The 21,245-nt window shown below is 53.7% G+C and overlaps 6 protein-coding genes across 6 annotated transcripts; 4 read left to right on the top strand and 2 right to left on the bottom strand.

The window, feature by feature from the left end:
* Positions 1–3,901: 3,901 nt before the first annotated feature.
* On the top strand, positions 3,902–6,116 carry BDP81DRAFT_392419 (UTP-glucose-1-phosphate uridylyltransferase; the record flags this gene model as incomplete). The annotated part of the gene is made up of 4 exons (XM_060587704.1): positions 3,902–4,018; positions 4,536–4,631; positions 4,691–4,767; positions 4,826–6,116. The coding sequence occupies 4 exons, from the start codon at positions 3,902–3,904 to the stop codon at positions 6,114–6,116; spliced, it is 1,581 nt and encodes a 526-aa protein (XP_060447645.1).
* A 605-nt stretch (positions 6,117–6,721) lies between these two features.
* BDP81DRAFT_514850 (uncharacterized protein) lies at positions 6,722–8,001 on the top strand (the record flags this gene model as incomplete). The annotated part of the gene is made up of 2 exons (XM_060595842.1): positions 6,722–7,754; positions 7,858–8,001. Exons 1-2 carry the CDS (start codon positions 7,203–7,205, stop codon positions 7,999–8,001), a joined length of 696 nt encoding a protein of 231 aa, XP_060447644.1. The 5' UTR covers positions 6,722–7,202.
* Positions 8,002–8,201: 200 nt separating this feature from the next.
* Positions 8,202–9,187, bottom strand: BDP81DRAFT_392417 (uncharacterized protein; the record flags this gene model as incomplete). The annotated part of the gene is made up of 2 exons (XM_060587703.1): positions 8,202–8,417; positions 8,519–9,187. 2 exons carry the CDS (start codon positions 9,185–9,187, stop codon positions 8,202–8,204), a joined length of 885 nt encoding a protein of 294 aa, XP_060447643.1.
* A 132-nt stretch (positions 9,188–9,319) lies between these two features.
* Positions 9,320–12,735, bottom strand: BDP81DRAFT_470220 (peptidase family M1). The gene is made up of 3 exons (XM_060594541.1): positions 12,527–12,735; positions 10,158–12,453; positions 9,320–10,103 (listed from the first exon to the last, which is right to left on the bottom strand). Exons 1-3 carry the CDS (start codon positions 12,607–12,609, stop codon positions 9,645–9,647), a joined length of 2,838 nt encoding a protein of 945 aa, XP_060447642.1. The 5' UTR covers positions 12,610–12,735; the 3' UTR covers positions 9,320–9,644.
* A 2,625-nt stretch (positions 12,736–15,360) lies between these two features.
* Positions 15,361–16,880, top strand: BDP81DRAFT_315215 (phosphopyruvate hydratase; the record flags this gene model as incomplete). Its single annotated transcript, XM_060584073.1, has 4 exons — positions 15,361–15,484; positions 15,564–15,909; positions 15,966–16,016; positions 16,085–16,880. The coding sequence occupies 4 exons, from the start codon at positions 15,361–15,363 to the stop codon at positions 16,878–16,880; spliced, it is 1,317 nt and encodes a 438-aa protein (XP_060447641.1).
* A 1,819-nt stretch (positions 16,881–18,699) lies between these two features.
* On the top strand, positions 18,700–21,206 carry BDP81DRAFT_315129 (nonselective cation channel; the record flags this gene model as incomplete). The annotated part of the gene is made up of 6 exons (XM_060584063.1): positions 18,700–18,988; positions 19,111–19,447; positions 19,504–19,818; positions 19,871–20,188; positions 20,244–20,307; positions 20,373–21,206. 6 exons carry the CDS (start codon positions 18,700–18,702, stop codon positions 21,204–21,206), a joined length of 2,157 nt encoding a protein of 718 aa, XP_060447640.1.
* Between the last annotated feature and the right edge of the window lie 39 nt (positions 21,207–21,245).

Here is a 21,245-nt window from a genome sequence, read left to right as displayed (position 1 = left end):
GAGGAAGGACTAGGTGTTTTGGTGTGACAGTGACGGCTGGCGTACTTCACGCACGTATTCCGGAACGTACACAATCATCCTTCATATCTGTCGTAAGGTATACTCCGACTCCTTACGATAGGATAGGTAGAAGAAAAGACAGATTAAAGTAAACCTGGCCTTGACCTATGCACCGTATACCTGGTCTCACCTGTCGCCTATGTGACCTAAAGGACTGAATGATGTGAAATACCATAACCGTCACGTTAGAGGCGCCGACTTGTCGGGACTGGATATGTTGTACGGAGTACGGCTAAATCTTTACTTGACGATCCAGATGGATGATCGGACAACTTCTGGGCGCTGTGGTGTGGTCTGGGCTTCCTCCCCTCCCCCCACGTGGGACGCATCGGAGAGCCTCATTTGATGGGGCGGCCTGTCTGCGATGCAGTCCAAGTGCAGATACGGATTGAGGCTTCCCGTCCGCCGCCTGTTCTATTTGTGGTTACGGCCCCTGGTGATGACATTTGGCTCATTGTTTCGTTTCATTGCTTCCCTAACCACCCCGGCGAACGGCTAATCAGCGCAGCCTGGAACTTGCAACATATTGCTTATTAGACAAGGATGAGTATGGACAAAAGAGTTCGAGATCCGGGAGAAGAATGCCATTATTGAAAATGGCGTCAAAAAGCGCAAATTGCGCTTACATAACGTGCTGGGGCTCGCGAGACGTATGTGAAAACAGGGGTCTTTTGCATGACAGCCGACGGCGTCGTGTCTGATCGGGCTGAACGGACGCCCGCGAGTTTGGCTTGCCGGGCTGAAAGAGTTAGTTGAAAGATAGTAGAGCCCGGGCGGTGGCCGGCAACACGTCAAAGTCTCTCTAGTTCCCTTTCAACGTCAATGGGCCGCCGCCACAGATGAGATGATCGTGTCGGAAAGGGCCTCTGCATCTGTACTCCGTACGGATATTCTGCGAGATATCCGTCTTGGACCATCCGGCCCACAGTGTAGCAGTATGTAATCAAACTTCCGACCTGGCGGGATGGGTTTTGATGGATCCCTTCCCCTTGAGCGGGTTGGGAACTGACTAGAACGAGAAGCCAAGTGGGAATTGGCCCGCCCGGGGCGCAGATGCCGGCATTCAGGGGTTGTGTGTTTTATTTTCGTTCAACGAACTTCACAAGAAACCTGATGGTTGGATCATTTGAGAGCTCAAGGAGCGATTGTTCGGGAAAGATTCCGTAGAGGGCCGGCTTGGCTAGAAAATCGGCTCCGGCTGTGATGTGGACTAGGGGCCAGAAAGCAAATAGCACGGCGATTCTTGCTTGACACTGAAGCAAAACCCGGCCGCTTGAAGCAAAGGTCGCCGGGTTGAGTACTTTTGGTCCCGATCAATTTAGCGAAGTCGGGAAGTTCAGGGTGGTGGCAACTCCTATTGTTGAACGACGGGCGATGAGGTGTGTGAAGCGTAGGCGAGTCCGGCCATTGGGCGTTCAGCTCGGCCGACTATCTTTGGCGAATAGCGCCATTGATGGAGGGACGTCGGCGAGAAAAGACGGACATCGGACCGCTTGGCCCCTTTTGAGATGCCCTCGAACAGAACCAGCCTTGCTCAACTGCCAAGTAAACATGAAAGACGGTGCGCGTCGAAGTCTTTGTGGTCTTGGGCAGATCCGAGGAGGCTTTTGCAATGCGAGAAGCACACCGTAACGTTTCCCCAGGTGGGGGGCGGGTTCTCTAAGGTAAAGTAGGTGAAGAAATGGGTACATCAGGTGTCGCGTCCCGCCTTATTGCAGACAAGGACTCCGCAAAGTGGTTGGGACTTGGGGGGACGTGGTAGGAAATACAGTAGGAGGGCAGGTCCAGCTCATCTTACAGCTGGCGAGGATGTTGGTTGGTGGGGTTGTGATATTTTAGGATATCCATTCAAGGCGAGTGAATCTGTAGCGAAGACGGTTCGACTCCGCAGTGAATGGAGACTCGCACCTTTTTTAGTGCATGCATCGCCGGGAAGTACTTGTTCGGACGGCTCTCCCGTACAGCAGTGTGTGGGCGGCCGTGGCCGCGGACTGATGCTGGCACTTGGGATGGAGATGGTGATGGGGAATGGGAAACCCGAGGACGTAACTCCATTTTGCTGCAAAGACGGAAGACGTTGCCTAGCATCGTGCCTCAGAGACTGTTCCTGTATGTCTGAGCATTGGCCTTCCCGGTGTCGTCCCTGGCTTCACCTGGAGTAGGTTGGATGAAGTGGGATGGTTGGCCGCAGCGTTTTGCAGATTTGGCCGTTATCCGCACGCTTTGATGATCTGCATCGCCGTCCGTATCTGTTTGTGTACCCCCAATTCTTGATTAAAACAACGACGTGCTTCTCGAGACTGGTGTTGTTTAATTATTTTTCCCCTCTCCGCGCCTCATTCGCCTTTGCCACTTATGCGAGCCAGCAGCAGCTGCAGCCGCCGCTTCTCTCGTTTAGGCGTCACTAGTCTGAAGCGCCACAGGGGTGCTGAGAAGGCCGTGACCAGGCCAGACGCCAGAGGGTTGCAGTCGAGGAGGGGTGGGCTGGAATGGCTTGAGTGTGCGATATCAGGTACCGATGATTAGCTTCAGGGACTGGTCTGGGCGGGAAATATTTTGGGTCTCGAAGCTTGCCTTGATCAATCTCCTCTTTCTCATATTGGAGACGAGTACGAGCTAAGGGGCAATGGGACAAAAAGGACAAGGCTGATGTGGATGTTGGACCCGACATTTGGGGGACTGTGTGCTGTGTGGTGAGTGATGTATCCGCACGGATATCGCGAAATAAAAATAATCCAGCACAAGTTGAGGTGAAGGTGGGATGAGGTACTTGCCCAGGTACCTTACCTTAGAGGAGGGGTGGGATGGAAGGTACAAACCACTCCGTACAAAGTAGTGTGAGTACTCCGTAGGTACTTCGTATATGGCGTCAGGTTCGAGAAGGAGGTGAGGAAGGAACCTTGAAGGCAAGCACAAGGTCTCGACGGTGACTGCCCAGCACCCAGCACTTCGATCTCGTCTTCAGGTGTGTCGGCCGTCGGGTGTCTCCAGTGACAGGCGCCCCTCCCCCCGTGGCTGTCTCCTCCTCGAACGGGGGGAACGAGATAAAATGAAAATTGGCAAATGCGAATCGACTGGGTTCCCACAGTGATATCACCGCTATAAAGCCAATTGCCCGGCCACCTCCTGCCCGTCTCTGCTTCTTTTTGACGGCTCTCCTTTTTTTTTCCCTATTTGATTCCTCTTCATCCTCCCCTCTCCATCCCAACCAAAATTCTCGACCACACTCGCTCGTTGCTGCGTTGCTGTTGCTATTGCTGTAAGTACCTTAACTTCCCCATCCCCAATCGCCGCCTGCTTCCCCTCCAACCCTTCTTCACCCTACCGCCGATCACCGCAACCGCACACTATCTGCCCCAACCAAGCAGATTGCAGCTCTGATCTTGCTTCCGAAGCACCTCACTTTGCCTCCCTATGCCATTTTTCGCAGTTTCGGTACCTCCCCCGCCCTCCTCAAGCTCTCCTTCACCGCGGGAGTACCTTGCTTTACCTCCGCCGACCTTAACTTCTGCCTCATTCCACACCTTGCTTTATTTTCTCTCTCTCAAATCACTCGGAGAAGCTCACAAATTACGTCAGGCTACACAGAACACTCTGAGCTACCAGCAATCTTTTCGCCGCAAATCCCACGGCGAATCCCCTGTCAACGTAGGCACTAACCCCGCCGTCCTCGAAATCACCGCTTGTTTTTCCCTCTCCTTTTCCACACCCTCCCCTCTACACCTACAAAAAAATAAATCACGATACACTCGAACGCCGCTCTTTGCTCTGTTGGCATTCGTTAACATTTTTCTCAGTACATCCAGTTCCACACCGCGAATCGCGTTAAATATCATTCACAATGGCTCAAGCGATCAAGAGCGCTCTCCCCACTCACCTCAAGTCCCCCCTCGGCGGTCAGGGCAAGAGCGATGAGGAGTTCAGCTCCCGCCACCACGGCAAGACGAGATCCCACATGGTACATACTTTATCCACCCCTTTCTTTCAATGCAGTCTTGAACGAGGCCATGTCGAGTACCGCGACCGGCGCCTGTTTTGTCCCGAGACAGACAGCACAGGGCCTTGTACAGCTCAAGAACCGCCATACTTGCCAGCTTGTGTCACTTCTTCCATGCCGAATACCTGAGATGTCGTACGACGCTTGGCTACTTGCTGTACTTTGACAACCACGGCTGGGCCAGTTTCCAACGGCATCGTACAGCATCGCCAATGTGTTAGGCACCAGATACTTTCAAGGACATTTGCTGGCTTTACACGGTTGAAGGGGATAAGCTGGGCAGTACGGTGTGCGCTGCTCTCAACCTGGCAACAAGCTCCACGATGCCTGTCAGGGGTAGCAGAAAGCTGGCCGCATCGGTCGCAGAGCCCCGCTGCGGATCACTCGGCGATGGCTTCAAAGCATTCTCCACTTCGAGATACGACCACCACAAGAGTCGGTCCCCTCTACCTGAATGCGTGGCTGACTTCACACCCAGGCTTTCGAGAACACTTCCACCAGCGTTGCTGCTGCTCAGATGCGCAATGCCCTCACCCAGCTTTCCGAGACTGTCACCGACCCCGAGCAGAAGAAGGTTAGCATAATCACAGCCCAATCGTAGTAGTGGACAGGCCAGTCCTAATCATTTCACAGCTGTTCGAGACGGAGATGGACAACTTCTTCGCCCTCTTCCGCCGCTACCTGAACGACAAGGCCAAGGGCAACGCCGTGTAAGTGCATAGCAAGAACGATGCGGCACAAATGAACTCCAAGCTGACAACGAGACAGCGACTGGGACCGTATTGCCCCCCCTGCCCAGGGTCAGGTTGTTGACTACGAGGACCTCGCCAACTCCGAGTCCGTCCAGTTCCTCAACAAGCTTGCCGTCCTGAAGCTCAACGGTGGTCTCGGTACCTCCATGGGCTGTGTCGGCCCCAAATCCGTCATCGAGGTCCGTGACGGCATGTCCTTCCTTGACCTGTCCGTCCGCCAGATCGAGTACCTCAACCGCACCTACGATGTCAACGTGCCCTTCATTCTCATGAACTCGTTCAACACCGATGAGGACACCGCCTCCATCATCAAGAAGTACGAGGGCCACAACGTCGACATCCTCACCTTCAACCAGTCCAGATACCCCAGAATCCTCAAGGACTCTCTCCTTCCTGTCCCCAAGAAGACCGACTCTTCCATCAACGACTGGTACCCCCCTGGTCACGGTGACGTTTTCGAGTCGCTTTACAACTCCGGCATTCTCGACAAGCTCATTGAGCGCGGCATCGAGGTTGTCTTCCTGTCCAACGTTGACAACCTGGGCGCCGTCGTCGACCTCCGCATCCTCCAGCACATGGTTGAGACCGAGTCTGAGTACATCATGGAGTTGACCAACAAGACCAAGGCCGACGTCAAGGGTGGTACCATCATCGACTACGAGGGATCCGTCCGTCTTCTCGAGATCGCCCAGGTCCCCAAGGAGCATGTCAACGAGTTCAAGTCCATCAAGAAGTTCAAGTACTTCAACACCAACAACATCTGGCTGAACCTCAAGGCCATCAAGCGCGTTGTCGAGAACGATGAGCTTGAGATGGAGATCATTCCCAACGGAAAGACCATCCCTGGTGACAAGAAGGGCGAGTCTGACATCTCCATCATCCAGCTGGAGACCGCTGTCGGTGCTGCCATCCGTCACTTCAAGAACGCCCACGGTGTCAATGTGCCCCGTCGTCGCTTCTTGCCCGTCAAGACTTGCTCTGACCTGATGCTCGTCAAGTCCGATCTCTACACCGTCAAGCACGGCCAGCTCCAGATGAGCTCCAGCCGCTTCGGTGACGCTCCTCTCATCAAGTTGGGCAGCGACTTCAAGAAGGTCTCTGACTTCCAGAAGCACATCCCCTCCATTCCCAAGATCATTGAGTTGGACCACCTTACCATCACTGGTGCTGTCAATCTCGGCCGTGGCGTCACTCTCAAGGGTACCGTCATTATTGTTGCGACGGAAGGCAGCACTATTGATGTGCCTCCTGGATCCATCCTCGAGAACGTCGTTGTGCAGGGTAGCTTGCGCCTGCTTGAGCACTAAGTGGCTTTTTTTTTGCAAGTTTTGTATTTTGAGCACATTCCAACTAGATGTCACGGTGCCCTGAGCTGCATCACGAGGGGACAATCTGGAGGCGAGGTGGAGCAGTAGGAAGAAACCAATGATCATTCCCCCCAAAAAAGGCCGCGTCTGCATAAGGTATCTGTGGCAGCGGCAGAACAAACTCGATAGTATTTTAATAAGGCACCTCAAACCCTGCGTGCGCATTTCGTTGACCTCCACTTGTACTTCGTACTTGCATTGATTACTCCCGTCTGATCCATGTGAACTACCGTTGATTTTGGCATGGTCCGTCGATGGCCGTTTGTGTGTAACGATGTCGGTCTGCCGGTAACTTGGACCTGCAGTTCCGTGTGGAGTGGTCCAGAACCGACTGGCAACGAGTAGCGGTGAGACAAGGAAAAAGGAAATCCGAAAGGGCAAGGTAAAAAAAATAAAAACCAGACAAAAAAAAAAAACCTGAGATGAATAATGCGCGCGGTCACATGCCGGTCCTTACTCCGGGCACCACAGCGGGCGGGCGCAATCCGGGGGGGGGAAGGGGGAGGGGGGTTCGACGTGGGATGCTGCCGCCGGATGCATGATTTTGGTGGGCTGCCGGTTTCCGACTGATAGTTTACGCCTCCATGCATTTTTTTGCTTCATGGGATAGATGGCAGCGGCAGCGACAAATGCATTTCTCTAGGCACAACGGGTTCACCGAAGACAAGAATTGTTAGGCTTTCTGATGCGGGCATATTGTATACGAGCAACGAGCAACGGAGGCTAAATAGGACGGCCCACCCCCATATAGTAGAGAGGTCTTAATTTGTCGTCTTGGGTCCTTTGACAACCGTGGACGGCCCTGCAAGCGTCCAGATCTCCGTTCCCTCTTAGCTTTGTTGAACGTTCCCCTTTCTCGGTGACAACGACATCCCTCTTCTTTTATATATATATATATTTTACACTAAGGATTGGATACGAAATACATCACATCGAAACTTACTCGACAGAACCCCCTGATCTTGTCAAATATCCATCTACCCAATTGAAGCCAGGAAACACACCCCAACCACAAACACAAGAACCATGGGCAGCCTCTCCGGCCCGGCAGCCACGGCGCTGCCGTACTGGCAAGTCAACGTCCCCACGGACCGCCGCACAGACGAGTGCCCGGAGGGCCTCCGCAACCTTTCGGCCAAGGACGTCGGCATCCTGAGCACGCCCGACGGCGCCTACCGCCGGCAGACGTGGACCGAGGTCCGGCGGCTCGTGGAGACGAACCGGCTGGATCTGTTCCAGCGGGTGCCGAGCGAGCTGAGGCGGTACCGGCTGTTTATTCATTTTCTGATCAAGGAGCACGGGAGTGTGATGAACTTTGTGCTGAGGCGGCGGCTTGGGTGGGAGGAGGGGCGGTTGGGGGCGACTGGGGGGAAGGGGTTGTTTGAGGAGGAGGCGGATTATAGGATTTTGTATAATGATTGGCCGTATGGGATTGATGGACGGATTGTGCATCTTGTTGTTTGGACAAAGTTTGAGTTGGAGGAGAATCCGGCGACGGGGGATTTGACGGAGAGGGCGAGGGGGGAGATTGATCGGTTTGTGGAGGGGACGTTCCGGGCGAGGACGAAGGCTGATACTGTGAGTTTGTCACGTTCTCTTCTTTTTCATGATATGATGATGAGTCTTCGGTTTCAGCTGTATGGCACTGGTGGGGGTGATTAAAGCTGACGATGATGGTTAGGTCATTTGGTTCAAGAACTGGCGGAGTCTCAAGTCCGTTCACGCGGTTGAGCATTTCCATGTCATGCTCTTCGACCCGGATCCCGCGTTCATTCGGGAGATTACCAACGGGGATGTGCCTCAATGTGAGAAGTTTGAGGCATGAGTAGTAGAAGGATTGACGGGTCTTGGGCTTGGTGAAGGGGGGAGTACGGTTGAGAGTTCATGACGGCAAACGGTACAGACATGGGAGGAGACAGAAAGATGGCAAGAAACAGACGGGCCCCCTTCTCCATCAAACTTATCACAGCAAAGAACATTAGATTTGAAGTATTGTGATTCTTTCTCTAGAACAGATGGATTTGACTATTGCTTTGCCTGTGGGGGTTCTCTGTACTCCACGCACGAGGCCGCCGCCAAGGTGATGGCTGTCGGCTTCTCCATGATGACCTTGATAGTCCAGTCTGCGGGCCTGACGAGAGGCTCGTGAATATCTGATCGCTCTTGGTAGAACCGCCTGACCCCCTGAGTGATGGCGGGACCGAGGGCTTCCAGCGTCTCAAAAGACGAGTCTCCCAGAATCTTTTGGTACCATGACTTGAGTCAGCAATGATCTTTATACCGACGAGGAGAAGAACTATCAAGACGGCGAAGAAGAGGAAGAAGAAGAAGAAGCAACAAACCTTTACAATGAAAGACTCGATTTCGACGTAACTATCCGAGTATCCATTGTAGCCCTCGATCTCGACACTGACCACGACAATCTGCCTCGCCAGCCTCTCGTTGTCGTTGACGCCAATGAGCGTAGGCACGCGCAGGTCGTTGAAGCGCAGGGTCGAGCTGTATAACCACCCCGCGGGTGAAGCGTTATGGACGTCACAGGTCGAGGAGTAAGACCGGCTCACGCTGCTACCAAGCAGGGACGCCTTTGGCAGGGTGAGAGTGATGTTCAGGTACCGAATCTTGGGAAGCTTGTTCTTCAAGAACCCCGGCTCATCCGACTCGGACCCGTGGATGAGGTACCCAGTCAACTCGCCCCAGATCATCCTCATGGCCTGTTCCAGGGTCATGTCGTCCTCGTAGCGGTTCACGTCGTCCAGTAACCCGAGGATCGCCTTGGCCAAGAGGCCGTAGTGCACCGTGTCATCGCTGACCTTGTCCGAGAGTGACGCGGCCTCAAAAGGCTCTGACATGGACAGCTCGGCGGAGACGACAATGGGCTGCGTCTTGCCCTCGCGGCCCCAGGCATCGGTGCCGACTTTGATCATGCTCTGAAGGTCGCGGACCCGGATCACTGCAAAGGGTTCGCCGGCCTCGGCGCGGACCTGCCACGACGAAACAAGTTTCGACATGGTGTGGACCGAGTTGCAATGGACTATTGAATCAATGAATTTTGTCTTCGTTGAGAAAGACAAGACATGCGGTCGGTTGGACGGAGGTGAAGGATGAATGTAGAACGAATTGGCCGCAGCTCAAGGTGAATAGGGTATAGTAAACTCAGTACGCACTGGGCAAGGAAGGTGCCCTACATGATGACTACCTAAATAATCGCAGGGTCCACCACAACCGTAAAACCACTCACATCACATACGATGTTCTCATGCACACGAAGACAATAGTAAAACACCATTTGAACAGTTTAAATGAAGGGCTCGAAAAGCGGAGATGTTCTCTTCTTTGGCCATTTTTATTACAATGCGTTATTTGTTTTGATCTCCTGCCTGACCCGGCAACACGCTCCTCTCTCATCCATCCAAGATGAAATGGCGGGCGTGCATGGCACATTGGCAATCGTCCTCACCAATACCCTTAAAGACCCAACCACTTCCTCAAATCCTCGGTATCACGAGAATTCCAGGCAATCTTGGCCTTGACCGAGTCGGTGGACTGCGACAATGCACGCACGAAACCCTTCTTCTCCTTATCCGCGAAGAACTTGTCGAGCTTATCCAGCTGCTCTTGCTTCGTAAGCCCGCTTGTGCAGTAGCTCACGATGCTGCCAATCATGGAAGACTGGGCAGGGAACTTGGTGTAGATCTCCTCCCATCTTGTTTGCAGCCAGTCAAACAGGGCCTCAATGCCGCCCTTGCTCGACCGCAGACTGCCGATGGGGATGTAGATATCTTGGTCACGAACCTCGCCGCTCAGCAAAAGGTCCAGCGTGCGCTGGCGGAGCTTGGGGTCACGGGATTGGCCGAGGGTTCGCAGAGCGCTGTTGCGCTCGTCGGCGGTCTCGGCGGTCTTGTAGTACTTGTAAACGACATCATACTGTGGTCTTGGTTAGAGGTCTGTCTCAAAAGCGTTCTCAAGGAACAGTCATACCTCTTTCTCGCCGCCAAACTTCAGGACAATTGAGAAGACGGAGCTTCTGATGTTGGGGTGGATCGCCGTCTTGTCTCCAGCCGCGAACTTCTCGAACATGGCCCGAGCCGCAGCAACAACCTTCTCGTCACCAGACATACCGGCCGCACTGAACGTGAGAGCCTTGTACTGTTGCTCGACGTGGCCATCGTTGCCGGAGAACTCCCATCCTAGCTTGTGCGCGATACTGCTGACGATTTCCCGCTGGAACTCGGTGAGCTTGTCAACGATAGCATCATCCTCAATCCAGGCCATCTTAATTGAGCCCAGACGGGTAAGAATCTGATCCCACACAAGGTACTCGGCCTCGCCTCCTTGGCTCAGAGCCTTGAACAGACTCAAAAGAGACGAAGTCTTCTGGTAGCCCGAGGTTGCGAGAGCAGCCGTATCAGCCACAATGCCGACCCTGTCTTGAACAGAGAGGAGTTCCGCAGCGTTGCCAAGCTTCTCGAGACGATCAATAGGGTACTTAGTGCGGTAGAATCCCGTAGAATCAGCGTTGATCTTGAAGAACTCGGCGTCATCAATCTCGAATTTGGTGTCACGAGTTGTGAGCATCAAGTCCTTGTCGACACCTCCCTTAGTACGGACGTTCAAAGAGATGGGGTAGAGGACCTTGTCTTCCTCGGGCTTGACGTCTCCCGTAGTCAGGAAACGATGCTGCTCGACGCTGATTGACTTGCCCGACTCGGTGACAGAGACGACGGGGTATCCCACGTTCTGGGTCCAAATGTTCATGATGGAGCCAACGTCCTTGCCGCTAGCCTCGCTCAAGGCTTGCCACAGGTCATTCGTAGTGGCATTGCCCCAAGCGTGACGCTTAAGGTACTTGCGGACTCCCTCCATGAATATATCCTCTCCAAGGAAGGCCGAAAGCATGTGGACAACACAAGATCCCTTTGCGTAGCTGATACTATCGAAGATCTCGTTGATCTCCTCAGCCTTGTGAATAGGGACCTCGATAGGGTGACTGCTTCGGAGGCCGTCAAGGCCCAAAGCTGCCTGAAGATCTTCCCTCACGAAAGACTCCTTAAGCTTCCACTCGGGGAAGAAGGCGTTCATGGAGTAGCGAGACGCAAACTCGGCGAAGCCCTCGTTGAGCCACAGAGCGTGCCACCAGTCCGGAGAGACAATGTTTCCGAACCACTGATGAGCAATTTCGTGGGTGATGACTGTCGAAACACGCTCCTTGGCTGCGGCACCACTGGTCTTGTCGTCAAACAAGACTTCGACCGTACGGTAGGTGACCAGACCCCAGTTCTCCATAGCGCCGGCAGCAAAATCGGGGATGGCAACCTGATCAAGCTTGGGCAGAGGGTAAGGCAGACCAAAGGCCTTTTCGTAGAACTCCAGGGCCTTGACGCCAATATCCAATGCGTAACGACCTCTCTCAATGTCCTCGGAAGGCGGGGCGTACACTCGGATGGGTACTCTGAAGTCGTTGGTCTCGATGTAGTTAAGCTCTCCGACGATGAAGGCAACGAGGTAGGTGGACATGACGGGGGACTTGTTGAAGCTGACAGCCTTCTTTCCAGAGGGCAACTCCTTCTCTTCAGCCACATCCATGTTGGAAAGACAGGTCAAGGCCTTGTCGGCAATCAACGTGACGGTGAACTCGGCCTTAAGTGCCGGCTCGTCGAAACAAGGGAAGGCTCTGCGGGCGTCGGTAGGCTCCATCTGGCTGGTGGCCATGATCCCCTTGGTGCCATCCGGCTTGTTGTAGTATGAGCGGTAGAACCCGGCCATTTTGTCGTTCAGCTCACCGACGAACTTGATCTCGAGGGTACCCTTGCCACCCTTGGTGAGCTTCTCCTTGAACTCGAAGCTGTGCCATTGCTTCGACTCGTCATAGGTGACAACTGGTTCGCCAAGGCTCTTCTCTTGGCCTTCAATAGAGAAGGACAAGGAAGTATTCTTGATATCAATTTCATGGGTGTTCAAAGAGATAGTGTTAGAGTCCTCAGCCACGTCAAAGTCAATCTTGACCAAGCCATCGAACTTGAGCGTCTCGAAGTTGGGCTCAAGAGTAAGATCGTAGTGGCGCGGGACGACGTTGGTAGGCAGCTGTTCCCGAGGGTAGTTCAGCGTGCCAGCGCCGCCATGCTCTCCGTGTCTGCACATACTTCTTTTGTAGGAGCAGTATCGTGTAGCTGCGATGCGCTGAGGGTTCTGGAGTCGTGAGGTTCGTCGAGGAGGGGTAGCTCGAAGTACGGGAGAACGGGTCGCAAAGGCGTTGTGATTTCGTAGTTGGTAGGGACTGTTCAAGGAATCAGGTCAATGGATAAGTCAAAGATGGGAAAGTGGCTGGGGAAGAATATAAGTGTACTTACATGCGTGTCACTGGTCTTGTCGTCGGGTTGACGATGCGTGGGGTTAGGTTGATCGTTCGCCTTGTTGCGAAACGGAACGCCATTGAGGAGGGGGAGGGAGGGGCCAAAGCCGCAAAGGAACGAAAGCGGTCAGTCTGCTAGGCACCCAAGCTGTCTAAGGAAGGTACATGCAACAGAGACGCGGGGTCCAGCTGAGGGGAAGCTTCCAGTTCTTCTGTGCAAATCAATGCTCCAGTCTCAGAAGTGGAAGGCGCCGACGCAGGCCGCGCAGACCGCTGGGAGAGGTAGAAAACTCTCCCCACATCCCCCATGCCTCAGGTCACTTTCCATTATTTCTCTCTGCGCCGCCCGGACCCACGCCAAGCCGCTTCCACCCGATTCGGCCCACTGCCGCCGGGTGCGCTGCCCGGGCCAGAAGCACCGAATTTGCCTTCCTTGCTGCCGTCCGGCCGGCCCAAGAACATGGGATTCAGCCGGATGACTTGTGGAGGCTGAAGCCTTCAATCTCCGGGCATGGTCAAAATTGGAACGATCGCGCATGTGTTACCCAAGTGCCTTCCACAAATCCTCCGCCGCCATCAAGAATTGATTATCTGATTGGACACCTCCACAACTCATTGCAAAGGACGGGATAAATTAGCTCGCAATGTATGCACGTGGCACCAAAGCAAGACTGAAAGCCCCCGATGATTACAGTTTCGTTCGCAATATCTTCTTTACTGAGCTAGCGGTATAACGTGGCCCATCTTCAACTTCTGCAATTCGCCATACCAATCCCGATGTTCGTCCGTCTCCACGAGTCACAGCCTTGAGTCCAAAATGCATCTACCACCTACTCGCTGTGCGATGTCAAGAATGCTTCTATAGCAAAGGGCTCAAAGCTTACTCGGGATAAGAGCACTCGAGATAAAAGAAGGCGGGCACAGGAACCTCAGACACCGGAAGTGGTACACTGGTACTTGAAGAATTGTTTGGTAGCAATGACAACTTGTCACGTGCCACACTCTCTGCCAGTCGTAGATCTATGCTTGAGGAGCAGGTAGATAGACACGGAGACATAGACTGGAAATCATTTATCCTAATGGGGAAGCCAGCGTCTGGCTGAGCCAATGGACAGGCTTGAAGAATGCCATATCCTAGTGTTGCTGTATGTATGACTTATACTCGGGTGAAAGCGGGCAAAGAGCTTACAGGCACCCGGATGTGCCAAAGGCAAGTCGACTAACATGCTGTCTCCCCGGCCGAGAACCACCACCCCGGGTCAAAGACAGACGTCATTTCCACTTGAGCTCCAGACGATTAGGTTAAAATTACTCTAGGCAATATCACCTGCCTACAGAATGACTTGCCTGCCGACCCTACACTTGTCTTACCCCGGCTTTACTGGACGGGGTGACGGGGTCGGGATCCATGATCGGGAAGAACCGCATTAGCACCTGGCTATTCCGAGCGACATCCTCGGGATAATCCATGGCGCACAGCCTGTCCCAGATCATTTGTGGAGTCAGAATGCCATTGTTTGATCTCAATTGCCAATTAGCAGCTCGTCGTTGGACCGGGGTGCCGGGGAAAAGACGTCTTGAAGATCGGGCGTCGGGACTTGTAGATTGTCGAAGACGCACTTTGACGCAAGCTCAGTCCCTAGAGTCCACAAGATCCCGATGATGGATGGTTGGAGAGCCGTTGTGCGAAAGACAATGGTTGTGGGTAGCCAATCAGACCACACGGGGAGGCCAACGGCCGACGGTCAAGGACTCAAGACATGGCAACGGCCTTTGTTTTGTCCAGGACCGAGGTCACTGACTTATTAGGGCACCCGGAAAAGACACAGAAATTATGAGGCCGGACTCGGGGCTGGGGACGAGGGACGAGAATAGCGAGAATGGCCCAATGAAAAGAGACAAGGGCAGAAACGTGTTCCAGATCCCTCCCAGTTGCTGGCCGCATTGGCAGGGCAGCGTTTTCATTGCTTGGTTTGTTGAGAAGCGGCCCTCACCAAAGATGCATTTATCGTGGTGAGGCGGTGCTAAGACCAGCACCAAAGATACTTTGAAACGAAGCTGGTTTGTGATATTCTTGGCCGTTTGGAGCTTGGGGCCCATGTAGCGCTCTAACAGGGCAGATGCCCCGCCTCGTCTCGAGAAAAAGCGATTGGGCACCCGTCCAAGATACCCCCAATCTTTTGAGCGACCCAATGGCGCCGTGGGCACCTGCCCGAGCTAAGTTAAGCAACTTATGATACCTTACCATAGGTACTCCGTACTCCGTAAGGTAGGTACCTCACCTCACGTCAGGACTGCGGTGCAGCAGGGCAGGTGGGGTTGCAAACGAAGGTACCCTTACCTGAAGGGAAACGACCCCTCCAAAACAATCTGCTCCCACCGTGCTCCTGCTGTCCCTCACCCCCGCCTCTGTCGCCATCAACCTCTTTTCCATCACTTCAACCTCGTCTCTTTTTTCTTCATACGCAAGTAATCGCTGAGGTCTTACTCCGGCTCTATCAATCAAAACTCCACAAGTAAGTTGTCTCATCATACGTTTCCACTCCACTGCACCTGGCGATGGTCTTGGAGAAACAGCTGGGAGCTTAGAAGCTGTGTCCGAAGAATCACCCCACCATGCCATCCCACCCTGAGGCAATTCTTGCTGTCCGGTCAAGGAGCGAGCACTTGCAAGCTTAGCAATTTCCCCCAATCGGTCCTATCACATTGTTGACTCACCCACTTGTCTCTTTTCTGCCTTCTGCCAATATAAAGCCTTTCCCTCCCCCCACGGCCACCTACTGACCTCTTTCTCCTCTCTTCGTTAGGAACAAATCCATCACACGAGACAACATGGCCATCACCAAGATCCACGCTCGCTACGTCTACGACTCCCGTGGCAACCCCACCGTCGAGGTTGACGTCGTCACCGAGACCGGCCTTCACCGTGCCATCGTCCCCTCCGGTGCTTCCACTGGTACGTCGTCTTCGTCCTCACATCCTACCCCTACCGAAAGATAAAAAGTACCGAGAAGCTGATGATACCCATTGAACAGGCCAGCACGAGGCCTGCGAGCTCCGCGATGGTGACAAGACCAAGTGGGCTGGCAAGGGTGTCACCAAGGCTGTTGACAACGTCAACTCCGTCATTGCCCCTGCTCTGATCAAGGAGAACCTTGATGTCAAGGACCAGACCAAGGTTGACAAGTTCCTCATCGACCTCGATGGCACCCCCAACAAGACCAAGCTCGGAGCCAACGCCATTCTCGGTGTCTCCCTGGCTGTCGCCAAGGCTGGTGCTGCTGAGAAGAGTGTCCCTCTCTACGCCCACGTCTCCGACTTGGCCGGTACCAAGAAGCCCTATGTCCTTCCCGTTCCCTTCATGAACGTCCTCAACGGAGGGTAAGCAACTCCTCGCCGCTACTATGACGCGGCATTTTGCTCACTCTATGATATAGTTCCCACGCCGGTGGCCGCCTCGCCTTCCAGGAGTTCATGATTGTTCCCTCGTAAGTTGACCTATGCAGCAAGGCTCCTTGCAGCCTGTTTTTCTCCATTAGCTAACAGTTGTGTGAAGCGCTGCCCCCTCCTTCTCCGAGGCCCTCCGCCAGGGTGCCGAGGTCTACCAGATCCTGAAGAGTCTGGCCAAGAAGAAGTACGGCCAGTCCGCCGGCAACGTCGGTGACGAGGGTGGTGTTGCCCCCGATATCCAGACTGCCGAGGAGGCCCTCGAGCTCATCTCCGAGGCCATTGAGAAGGCCGGATACACTGGCCAGATGAACATCGCCATGGACGTTGCCTCCAGCGAGTTCTACAAGGAGGACGTCAAGAAGTACGACCTTGACTTCAAGAACCCCGACAGCGACCCCGCCAAGTGGATCACCTACGAGCAGCTTGCCCAGCAGTACTCTGACCTTGCCAAGAAGTACCCCATTGTCAGCATTGAGGACCCCTTCGCCGAGGACGACTGGGAGGCGTGGAGCTACTTCTACAAGACCCAGGACATCCAGCTCGTTGCTGACGACTTGACCGTCACCAACCCCCTGCGCATCAAGAAGGCCATCGAGCTCAAGGCTGCCAACGCTCTCCTCCTCAAGGTCAACCAGATCGGTACCCTCACCGAGTCTATCCAGGCCGCCAAGGACTCCTACGCTGACAGCTGGGGTGTCATGGTTTCTCACCGTTCCGGTGAGACTGAGGATGTCACCATCGCTGACATTGTCGTTGGTATCCGGGCTGGCCAGATCAAGACTGGTGCCCCGGCCCGTTCCGAGCGCCTTGCCAAGCTCAACCAGATCCTCCGCATCGAGGAGGAGCTTGGCGAGAACGCCATCTACGCCGGCGCCAACTTCCGCAAGTCTGTCAACCTGTAAAGTGGTTTAGCGATTACGAAGATGAGCTTTTGAGTTCCATAGTCCGATGACAGTATTCTTTTCGGAAGACTCGGCAGGACTGGGGTGAAAAAAATTGATGAGACACGTATGGCGTATGGGAAATGCGCAACGGAGGGACGAATGGGAGCATCGATGATGAAATTCGTAGCTTACCGCACTTTATCCTAAAATGAAAAAAGAACAAATATCCCCCATTTTTTGAGAGCTTGAAAGGTACCCAAGAGATATTGTGTATTTGATATCCGCTACTATGCGGGAAAGGACTGCCATTGAAGTGTATCGACCACCACGCTGCGAGCATTTCTAACAGGCACGTAAAGATAGATACATTACGTGAGGCCCCTGCCAACGTCGGCCGCAAGATAAGACCGATTGGGTGACACTGTTCAGAGTAACTTTTGGTAGGCGTCGTTGGCCAAGTCAGTATCCTTATGTAATACAAGCAGCCAAGCTTCGGCTCTCGATGCGGCTAGCGCTATTTTTCCTTGGACCACCAGAAGACGTGGGATGTGGACGTGGAGCTGAACACACACACACACACACCGCTCAGTGCCCCAGTACCCCAGTACCACACTCAGCTTGTGGCCCAATCACTTGGATTCAGGCTGGTTGCTACAAGGTGTGCCATGCCTGAGCTGAAGAAATGCAGCAAAGAGTAGCCTCGAATTGCCTCGGATGACAAAAGTTGGCAGCTCGAGGAAAGGTGGGAGGCACCGTGCACGACCTCAAACTCCCGTTCCCCCCTTACACAGTAGGGGCTACAAGTTCACAGCCAGCCAGAGGGCTTGCGAGCACGCGTAACTATCAATATCATCCTCTTATTCTCCCATCAATTACGGATCCAGTCTATGTTGCACTGCGCATTGCAGACGCTCAGGACAAGACAGTCCGGATACAACCGGGGGTCGTCATTCATGAGACTATACACCAGACGAACAGAGAGAGAGCCTAGAACAACTGGCGGACCAGCAATACCGCCGCGTCGCAACGTGGATACCGAGTCAGTCTTCACTACTTTCCTTTTCCTTTGTTCTTCTCTTCTGTACGAATTGTGGCCTGGCGTATCTCCCCTACTCTGCTTCTGCGGCTCTCTCCCTATCAAGCACACGGCCCGTATTAGACGCGGCCGATGCTTCACATGCTGCGTACCGTCGCTGCCGCTTCATGAAGGCTAGTTTTGGCTTAGCATCTATCACATTCCACTTGACGCGCGGGCAATCCTTTCTTTGCCTTAATTACCTACCCCAGACCACCTTGTCGGGCTCAGACTCGCATTGAAAGCAGATGTGCTTCTACTTTTAGCGTCCCCATGCACCGTGGAGCCAAGAGCCGAGTCGTCCCCTGTCCTACTCCATCCGCATCCTATCTATGTAATATCTACCTTACCGATATCTGCGTCATCTTCGCTATCTGTGAGGCGCCAACATTTGTTGTCTCTTGCGGTCACCCTGTTACCAACTCCCCACCACCACTCTAGACTTTGTTGTTGTTGCAACTTCCCGGCTGTAACTAACTCCCCGGCTATCTAGCAACCTAAGCAATCCACTCGGATTGTGACAGGCGAGAGCGTGGGGGCAGCCCCTAACTTGCCACTCTCCACGTGGGTGTCTCGCGCCGTCTTCTTACCATCACCGCCGATTTCCCCCGCCAAATATCCTGTAGCTCACTTGTTACGTACGACTGAGCTCTGTCTACACGTCAACCATCCTATCGACCCTAGCTCCAGTCATATGCCGCATCGCCTTCGCCTGCACTACTTGTTTTAGTATCACGAAGGGCACATCCAGACAGCCATACTATGTCGGAGCGCACCCGCCGGGCACGCCTCCAGCTTCCGGAAGAACGGCCGCTGCTGCAACGGAACCGTGCCAGTCACACCTCCGAGATTCAAGTTCCTCTCTATGGATGCATGGTCAATCCTCACAGTCACTTACCAGTATACACAAACATTCACCGTATTCGACGAGACATCATTTCCATTGTCGAAGACTACCTGAGTCTGGAACAACTTCGCGATGTGCGTATCAATATCGCCGTCGTCCGCCCGCTTGTCGACAAATTGTATGAGCTCGACGACATCTCCATAGGTACGTCCAAATTCCACTGTCTCTCACACCGCTGTCTCGCAGAAACCAAGCTCGGCGTTGCAGCCGAGATCGATACTGGTTGCTCGGAGTTGTTTTGTTGCAGATTAACTGACCATCGCTAGTTTACTGCCTGCTCGTAAACCGCGCTCAGTTTCTATACGAGCAGTCTCACTTGAATAATCGGCAAAATGTCAATTACAGTCGCGCAGCTCTCTGCGAGCTGGTGGCAACGCGGATATTGAGACGCTTCAGCGAAGACAATGAAGGGCCTGATGGTTTAGTGCTGCTAGCACACATCTTGGTGGCCGGCTTTGAGCCCTTTCAGATGGCACCGGCCGGAATTCGTGAGGCGGCCTCAACCGAGTCCTATCGCAGCTACAACCGCATGCTTCCTTCGCTTGAAGTTGCCATCTTGACTGAGAGTAAATACTTCCTCAGTGCTACTCCTTGTCAGAAAGTGTACGTTCTCGCCATGTGGGCCAGAGCCTTGAGCATGTACTGACAACCGTTCAAAGCGTCGATGCCATCTACGAAGGCCGTATTATCTACACCCCTTCGAGTTTTATGGACATTATTCCAGACCACTACAAACTTAAGCCCATATCGCTGTACAACCCACGCGAGGGGCCACTGCTTGACCAATATCGACTCCTTGTGCCTCGTACCAGGAACATTCTCGAGGTTTTCCAGTTCCTGGTTTTGCTGGCTCTCTATCTCTTTGTCATGGCGGAGCGGAGACCAGAGACTTTCACCTTCTTGGAAGGTTGCTTCGCCGTCTATGCCTTTGGGTGGTCACTCGACCAGTTTGCTACGATTTTGGAACATGGCTGGTAAGGATGCTCAACCCACTGTGTAACCGCAGTATCACTGACTACCAGACAGGCACGTTTACACCCAGAACCTGTGGTCCTTCCTTGATGTCGGTTTCATTGGCATATACATTGTGTACGCGGTACTGCGCATCCATGGGGCTCGAGTTGGGGAACTTGTTCCAAAACAACAAGCTCTTGATGTACTTGCCATGGGAGCCCCAGTGCTGGTCCCGCGCCTTGCTTTTAATTTGCTATCGGACAACCTGGTGTTCCTCTCCTTGCGGTCCATGATGTCAGACTTTGTCCTCCTCACATTCTTGTCAGCGTGGTGCTTCGGCGGGTTTTTGCTTTCGCTCCTGTGGCTCGGCGAAGGCGCACATCCTCCTGTGTAAGCTATCCGTGAGAAACCCCCCTTCCACAAGCAGCCTCTAATTCAAGTACAGCACTATCAGTAAGTGGATGCTCTGGATCTGGTTCGGTCTTGACGGGACGGGCATCAACGAATCGGTAGGAGCCACTTTCTCTCTCCCTTCTTTCTTATTGGGGACCAAGGTTAATATTCTTTTCACCAGGTACAATTTCACCCAATTCTAGGTCCTGTGCTGATGGTCGCTTTCGCTTTTCTGGGAAACACTTTGTTCCTCACTATCCTCGTCTCGATGCTTTCCAACACATTTAGCACGATCGTCAAGAACGCGACTGCAGAGATAATGTTCCGCAAGGCCGTCTTGACACTTGAAGGAGTCAAGGGCGACGCCATCTTTGCGTACCAGCCCCCCTTCAACATCCTGGCCGTCTTTATTCTTATTCCGCTCAAATTCATCCTCACTCCGCGATGGTTCCATAAGATACATGTAGCCAGCGTTCGGCTAGTCAACCTTCCGCTGCTACTGATAATCGCGGTAGCGGAACGCAGGATTCTTTGGCCAGCGCCGCAGCCGGAAAAGAAACAATCTAGCAGCCTGACGCTATACCCGAGGGTCAAGCAGTGGTTCTGGGAGAAGTGGCGCATAACGGCCCACCGCGACATAAGAGCCGTGTTTGACCTGCCGCCGCCCGAGTCCGTCGAGGAAGAGATTGCAGTGGACGACGAGCTCACGCACCACCTCATCCGGCGACAATTCACGCGGTCCATTACGAATGACACCATGCGGAAGAAGTCGCCTCTTAGGAGAGATTCGATGTTCCCGGGCGTGTCGTCCAAGTTGCGCGGGTCCTTTACGGGAAGCGAGGATATGCAAGACGTCGGCAGCAGATTGGATTCTCTCGAGCAAACGTCCCTGAGAATCGAGGCCCTGCTGGCGCGCATGCTGGACGCCGAGGATTACTCTGATCGGGGCTTCGGCACTGGGGAGAGCAGCACCCTTCGTGATGGGGATGCGCCTCTGACCCAGTCACCGAGCTAGCTATGTACTTGTAGTGCACACATGGGCAGGCTCGGGGAT

Source organism: Colletotrichum phormii, assembly GCF_030913505.1.
Source record: "Colletotrichum phormii strain CBS 102054 chromosome Unknown BDP81scaffold_6, whole genome shotgun sequence".
Taxonomy (NCBI): Eukaryota; Fungi; Ascomycota; class Sordariomycetes; order Glomerellales; family Glomerellaceae; genus Colletotrichum; species Colletotrichum phormii.
Note: the sequence above shows the minus strand (reverse complement) of the source record. Positions and strands in the feature narration are given on the sequence as shown.

Coding starts and splice junctions, on each gene's coding strand:
- BDP81DRAFT_470220 (XM_060594541.1), bottom strand. CDS start 12,609: ATGGCGTTCCGTTTCGCAACAAGGCGAACGATCAACCTAACCCCACGC. Junction 12,454..12,526: donor ACAAGACCAGTGACACGCAT/GTAAGTACACTT, acceptor TTCCTTGAACAG/TCCCTACCAACTACGAAATC. Junction 10,104..10,157: donor AGTTTGGCGGCGAGAAAGAG/GTATGACTGTTC, acceptor CCAAGACCACAG/TATGATGTCGTTTACAAGTA.